We start from the raw sequence: 7,910 nt of genomic DNA, 5'->3' as shown, positions 1-7,910 counted from the left end.
ATAGAGTGAACAAAGAGAGTGCATCAGAAATATAATGAAATATGAATCCGACTACGGCTGACCGTCCACAGTCCAGTGAGTCACCCGTCCTGTCTGTCTGCCCTGAGGTCTAAATGTCCTTCACCGTTTAGCCTTCAAGGTGATGGCATAATTGCCCAATTTCATAATTATGGACACAATCGGGCTCTCCATGATTACCTTCACTTTACCTGATAACCCTTCACTTTAACACACACACACACACACACACACACACACACACACACACACACACATGCTCTTACCATCTGGGTCACACAGAAGCAGTGTTTGAAGTTGTGGAAAGGGATGTTGTTGTATCTGCGGTAGACTTCAAACAGGAACTGCTGCAGCACCTCAGGCTCGATGTTGAACGTCGCTATGAAATCTAAATCTGTGTACATGACCTGCAGGAGCACCATGATCTCTGCATCCTCCCACTGCCTGCACACACACACACACACACACACACACACACACACACATTATAATATTCTTTGCATAAGACTACAGCATAAAAACATACGTGCTGTGTGTCTTGAGTCGGACGAGAGATGTCAGAAAGTGCATGAAACAAACAGACTCAAACATAGTTGGTTGTGTTTTCTTTTCACTTTGATTCGGCGTCTTGTTGACATTCAACAATGTAGAGTAACGTCAGCCTTTCTTATGTTTTATAATACTCCTATGCCAACACAGCAGGAAAAAGAAAAGAATATTCTATCAGGCTTTCAAATGGATCTTGTAATTTAGTATAATTATGTGACACGGCGCGCCTCAGTTCTCATTCTGTGGCCTCCACATAACCTCATACAGTACGTGTCCACCTCCATTATTGTGGGTTCGCTTTAGTAAAAGCTTTTGGACGGATAAAACGATGACCGAGCCCCCATTGAATGCGGCGCGCACTTTCTCCCCTGTAAAGCCCACTTCAAACATGGTGAGGTTGATTAAGGCCTTTTATGAAGACCTTCTTTTGATTTGGGAGCCCTCTGCAGGCCCATTCATATTGAGATGAGTGTGTCAATCAGAAGAAAAGGCTGAGGGCTGCTGTCCTCGTCACAGATGCATCAGAGTACGGCTCGTACGGCACGACTGTCATTGTCCGCGCTCTGAGGACACAGGTGCTCTGGGTGTTTGTTTGGGATCACACATATATGCAGACTCACAGCACCTCGAGGTGATGGTGATGGTGATGATTTATTTGCTTATTTCTAGGATAGCCATTAGCTCCTCAATGCAATTAAAAACATAGTATATACTCACAGTCATCACTGTTACAGATCACTGACTGTAACACATCATCATATACACAAACAGCAAACAGTCTAGTCAAAAACTACATGATTAACATTACATTATATTACCAGAACAATTCAACCCACAACAAAGTCCTACAATAACTCATCCCATGGTATATTTCTTATTCTTTGAATAAAATGTGTTTTGAGTTAATATGTTTGATGTTATTGGGTAATGTGTTCCATCCTATGATGGCTCTGTACATTACAGTATGTTTTAAAAAAAGTGTTTTCTGGGTTTAGGTGTAAGTAAGTAATCATGTTGCACATTTATTTACATTTCTGATGAACACTGTCTGATCTAAGAAATATTGTGGGTTTTTTTATTTTTATTGTTAAACCAGCACTAAGTAACTTTTCAACCTTCATAAAATATTTTCATACCTTTTGTGATGATACATCGACTTACAACAAGTTGAATGACACCTCTGTCATGGCCTGAGGGGGTCTGTATCTCTTTCTCTGGCACTAAGCAGCTTTGAGGAGCATGGTAGGAACCCGGCTCTCACTTAAGTTTCACTTTCACTTTTGCGAGTCACAACAAGGAGGGAGCAGGCAAAACGGCACTTTAGCAATGGATTATGTTTGTGTTTTCACTTTGAAATGATCCACTGGAAACAGAAACTTAGTTTTGATGTCTTCTGTTAATTTTAATGCAGGATATTTACAGGGCTTCACGCTAGTGTTCATGGGAAATGGAGTCTTCCTTCAGGCAAAACACTACCGCTTTGGTCCACAGGCGCCGCCAAACTCAACCAAAACTGAAAGTTCTTTAGTACTGCTTTAATCACATTTCTAATGGAAGTTATAAGACTTTTAGTAGGGGAGACAGGATGGTCGTAACAAAGGGATGGTTGTAACAGTTTCACCAATAAGGGATAACATTAGAGTTATGTGATCAACATCATGTGTAGCCACTCACTCCCTGACATTACATGTGAATTTGCATGGCCGTGTGAATAAGTGTGTAGGTTTTACGGCCAAAAAACATTTTTTTTAGGTCAGAAATGAATATTTTGGACCAATCCTAAATTATTGATACCGTTGAAGTTTGAATTCGTTAACTTGTATAAGATGAAAGAGCAGGTTCTCAGGTGAAATATGAGTCATTTCATCAATGTTTATTTCAAACCACCATGCTGGTACAGCTAGTCAAACAATGGCTGACAGGGGTGGGGACGGTTGTAACACCTTTTACTTTGTTGTTTTATTAAGTGTCATTAAGTGTCACCATCTTTCCTTGACTTTTACATGGACTATGAGCTGCTTCTGACTTCCTGATGAAGTTTTCCATTTATGCATACACCATTCACTGGTATTATCAGAAGATGTTCTTTAAGACGGCTTTCTAATGTTAGGATTCACACCACTGTCACTGTTCTTCATTTAGCCATCAATGATGAGTTCTTTTTGTTCATACTGAACCACAGAAAGATGCTTTAGTGTTGGAACATGCACAATGCACTTACATAGATGTATGTTTTTTTTGGTTTGGCCTCAATTTTTAGTTTTTAAATCTCACTGTTACAATTGACCCCATTGTGTTACAACCTACCCTGGTAGTGGGGTAGGTTGTAACAGTGGCACTCCTTTCATTTGACATCAGATAGTGAATTCTGTGATATAGTTTGAGAAGTTTAAGGCGCTGCTATTTGTAAAAGAACAGATGAGGGTACTCTGTGTCAGAATTTGAGAGGCCTACTATGAACCCTCTGCAAGTTATAGGAGCTGAGACAAAAAGTATTACAACCATCTCTGCTCTCCCCTATGTTTTCAACTAGCAGCCATGATAAATCCCGGTGCATTTTTAAGATATTTGCGTGCAGTGAACAACTGAGAGCAACTTAAGCTGCTTTGCTCTGTGCAATTTGAAGTTTTCTAATATCTTAAATGGCTGCAGATGACCAAATAATTGGGCAACAACACTGCAGCCTTGAGTACTTGATTCAGTGTGTCTGATTCAACATTTTCTTGATGATGATGATGAGGCTGCAGGTTGATTCATGTGCTCTAACTTCACTCACCAGTTGTCGAAGGTCGGGGTCTTCAGGTACTGCCTCACTTCTTCTGAAACCTCCAGAGAGCTGCAACATGGGACGACAACCATTGATGATGATGATGATGAGACGTTCAAAGGAGTCAGTTGGTGCTGTACCTGAACGTACCTCATTTGAAGAAACTTTTCCCGGACGTGTTCGCACTCGTCCCTGGTTTTCCTCAGCGTTCTCTTATGGTAGAAGGGCGAGGGCTTGTGTGTTCCCTCTGACAGGTCTTTAAACAGCCCCAGCCAGCTCAGATGCTCCACACTCTGGAAAAAGAGAGAGAGAGAGGCTGGAGGTTAAAAATATAAAATATCACTGAGTGCTTACATTTTTCTTCACTTGACTTTCTATTTTCTTTTTTATCAAGGGTATGAATGTAAATATGTACACATTTGAGAAATATATGACAATATATGGGGCTAATATTCGTCCATATTATCACTATGTAATCATTTTATCATTATTTCATTATCATCATTATTTATAATAGTAAGGTGAATCTACACTTAAGTGTATAGGCTATATCTCTCATATATCAGCCATAAATCATTTCAGTTGTGTTAATGGATAAATTAATGTACTTAATCTAAAATCAAACTTTAATGTTGATCTTTAAGGAAGCTGGATAAATTATATATGAATGACTTAGGAAGAAAGGGTGGGATTAAATAAGCATCACCTCTTCTCACTCGTTTTCAAATAATGAATGAAATGATTATGTTTTGACAATCTTCAATTTTTGTTGTAGGCTATAACTTCTACTGTAGATGTGAACTTGTGCTTTATTCTTACATGTCTGAAATAAATTCATTTCAATTCAATTCATATATCAGCAGCTGAAAGAGCAGAAAATGCTTTTTCTGTGGGTTCATCACTCTGAGTAACCCCTTTCTACTGTTATTTGAACAATCGTCAACATTATCTTCTGCATGAGTGCAGCTTAAAATCAATGTGCACCCTTTTTATGACTGTAGGTTCAAGCTGTTAGTTAACAGGCTACTGTTCTTTTCTCTATATTTCCCGAGCAGGTTTGAATCCTTAATAACTTGGATCGTACCTCAAGTTTGATCTGGAAAGAATCCACCTGTTTCTTCATCTCGTACACGACTGCAGGAGTCTCTCCAGCCTCAATCAGGATTTTCTTCTCCAGGCCCTGAAGTCTGAACCCACACAAATCAGCCAAGCATTCACCTACACCTCTGGACTGTGACTGCATTTTTTATATAGTATATTTCTTATTATTTTATATTAACATTAACTCCCACTCTGCCTATACCTTTTCTCCATGGACGAGAGGTCAAATCCAAGTGCACCAGCAAGTTCTGCACCTGAGCCAACAGCAGAGGAAGAGGAGAGATTGTCAGCGTTTTCTTTTTTTTTTAATAAACCCAGTTCCCATGGCTCTCGGTGACAGGTATAGACCTACCTAAGGGCTCACTGTTGCAGTCAGAGGCCACCACCTCCAGCTTGTAGCAGGAGTTTGGGCTGTTGGGCTCCAGACCTGGGGAGATGTTGATGATGTTTCCTTTGGGGTTGTACAGTTTCAGGATGTCGTGGGGTCCGGCCTCAGCAGCAGAGCGGAAGAGATCTAAAAGAATGGATCTTATGTTCAGTTAAATGATATTTAATTTTTCACTTACTTCATCTATTTGACTAATCTCGTCAGCACTAACCACTCAATTAGTCTCAATCAGTTATGCATGACTAATACTAATGATATAACAGTTGGAGTTACTTTAACTTTTAATTTTTCAAGTTTTTTTTTTTTACACTGTAAAAAATGTTATTAGCACTTTTACTATAGTAAAGGATACTTCTTCTTCCACTGCTGGCAATATGTTTTTACTAGTGGCTTCAACTGATAAGCCTTTGTGCATGATCTGATAAAGTAATTAACAGCCCAGGAGCGCTGTTATAACCAACCGGTTAGGTTTAGTCCTGGGCTGTTGTTTACTTGGTGATATCAGATTGTGCAGCCTTAGTACAGTGGTTCTCAAACTTTTTTACATCAAGGACCCCAAAATTGACACAAATTAGACCATGGACCCCCATTGGACCAAATTTTGAAGCAAACACCAGAAATACACAAATAGGTTTGTTCCGAGACGGAATGAAGTTTTGTACATTCAAATTAGGGCCAATGGAGTGAATTATTGGAAACATTATAGAGAAATATCTGGAAAAAAGTGGTACAATTTCTCCCAAAACATTCAAACATAGGAAGAAGTGGTAAAATTCTCAAAAAAAAAAAAAAAAGTTTTAAAAAAATCTAGAAAAAGCGTTAAAATTTCTAAAAAAAAGAAAAAAGAATTCTCTCTCTCAAAAAAAATTAAAAACAATTCTAGAAAAAAGTGGTAAAATTTCAAGAAAAAGTTGGGGACCCCCTTGAACCCTCTCAAGGACCCCTGGGGTCCCCACGTTGAGAACCACTGCCTTAGTAAATTAATTAATATAACCTTTTATAAAAGGCGACTCTAGGCTGCTTAAAGTTATCAAGACTGCCAAATAAGCACTACGAGTCATAGGATAATAACAATACATGCAGAATTATATCACACACTCACTGTTTATATTATGTGAACAAAAGCAGTTTGCAGTGCATGAGATCTTCAGGATGGTTCTGTCTTTTGACCTCCTCCTCTCTTCATTCAAACAGAGTTTACCTGAAGTGAAGCCATTTCTACATAGGCTAAAGCATCAGCCCATGAGGAGCTGTCAGTTGCAGCTGTATTACTGTCTGCAGCCCAGACAACCTCCACCACAACCCTAAACACACTTTATATGCCTGCCTAATAACTGTTGTCTTGCTGTTATGTGTCATTCATTCATTTTCTACATGAGACATGACAATCTGTTTATATTAATAGATCAGATATCCATGTTATATTCACCTTTGTTCATTTGATGTGAAATTGTGGGAGATGTTTGCCAAAAATCCCTTATAAAAAAGAAACTCATCACATCACAGAAGCAGGTGGTGGCTCTTTAACAATATGGATATGTGGATATATCATGGTATCAGACATGATATCAGACGATGTCACACTTGCCTTAAAATACTTTCCTCACAAAATCAATAGACATGTGAACTTGAATGTAATCTTCTCCTCCTACCTTTGACATCCTGGGCAGGACAGTCCACAGGGAACTCAGCCTGCTCTGGTCTCCCGTTCACAGTGAAGTAGATGATTTTTGTTGCCATGTCATGAATTCAGAAGCACTGATGTAACAGTGTGCACCGCCGATCTGCTTGTCTCACCTCACTGTTCCACCAATAAACACTCCACCCCCTTGTTATTATTCTCTGCCCCTCCTCCTCTGCCCCTCCTCCTCTGTCCTCAGTGAAAATAATGAATTTATTCTGAAGCCTACTTATCATGTGTTTTATCTGCATCTGACATTGAAGCCCATTTCCACAAAGCGATTTTTTTTGTATGAACTATCATCAAATGACTATTGAAAGTTATAATCAACCAATAAGCAATAACCAATATTAGTCCATGAGCCAGACCACCAATCGCAATCGAAAGGGTGGGCAAATTCTTGTTGCTATTTTATTATTCCTATATATGTCCAGATTATTAATTGGTATGATAACCTTCGCACAAGAGTAGCTTAACAATATTTATCATGCATTCACTATTTTGACCATAAAAATGCCATATACACCAATTATGGCCATTCTCCGGTGTTTCATAATTTGTGTGCCACTACTGATGATTTAGAGTGCCTTTGCAGTTGCAGAAAGGCCCTGCAGATAATATTTGTTTGCACCACTAGTTGGCGCTAATTCCACTGGGTGCATGAGGGAGCGAGGGGGAAAATCGGCTTTAATTTTGCTGTTAGCAGGAAGTAGCAGAGGACTTTTGTGAAATCACATTATACAGGGAACATTTTTAATGGTTTATATATACATCCAAGGTTAAGAAGGCTAAGATGTAGTGAGTAAAGATGACATTAACACTATAGCATATTACATCCATAGGTTTAGGGTTATTTAGGGGGAACTGGGGCATTGTTCATTAGGCTGACTGCAGAGAGGAAGAAACTGTTCTTGTGGCGTGAGGTCCTGGTCCGGATGGACCGGAGCCTTTTGCCAGAGGGGAGGGGCTTGAAGAGTTTGTGTCCAGGGTAAGAGGGGTCAGCAGCTATTCTGGCTCTGGTCCTGGAGATGTACAGCTCTTGAAGAGATGGGAGGCTGCAGCCGATCACCCTCTGGGCAGAGTGAATGACACGCTGCAGTTAGGCCTTGTCTCTGGCTGTAGCTGCAGCACACCAGACTGACATGGAGGATGTGAGGATGGATTCAGTGGTGGCAGTGTAGAAGTTCACCAGCATCTTCACAGGGAGGTGAAACTTCTTCAGCTGCAGCAGGAAGTATAGCCTATCCTCTGCTGAGGCTTCTTGGTGAGGGAGCTGATGTTCTGCTCCCATTTGAGCTCCTGGGAGATGGTGGTGCCCAGGAAGCAGAAGGACTCAACCAGGGTCGCTGTAGAGTCACAGAGGATGACAGGGGGAGGGCAGCTTGGTCCTTTCTGAAGTCCACTAT

The 7,910-nt window shown here is 40.2% G+C and overlaps 1 protein-coding gene across 1 annotated transcript; it reads right to left on the bottom strand.

The window, feature by feature from the left end:
• Nucleotides 1–266: 266 nt before the first annotated feature.
• On the bottom strand, nt 267–6,643 carry LOC146960275 (high affinity cGMP-specific 3',5'-cyclic phosphodiesterase 9A-like; the record flags this gene model as incomplete). The annotated part of the gene is made up of 7 exons (XM_085772474.1): nt 6,476–6,643; nt 4,788–4,949; nt 4,638–4,689; nt 4,419–4,521; nt 3,485–3,627; nt 3,344–3,403; nt 267–462 (listed from the first exon to the last, which is right to left on the bottom strand). Coding segments are annotated over exons 1-7 (804 nt in total), but the record flags the coding sequence as incomplete, so codon positions are not given.
• Between the last annotated feature and the right edge of the window lie 1,267 nt (nt 6,644–7,910).

The sequence above is a fragment of the Trachurus japonicus genome, unplaced genomic scaffold (assembly GCF_045865225.1).
Source record: "Trachurus japonicus isolate A0001 unplaced genomic scaffold, Traja_1.0 AP030517.1".
Lineage (NCBI taxonomy): Eukaryota > Metazoa > Chordata > Actinopteri > Carangiformes > Carangidae > Trachurus > Trachurus japonicus.
Note: the sequence above shows the minus strand (reverse complement) of the source record. Positions and strands in the feature narration are given on the sequence as shown.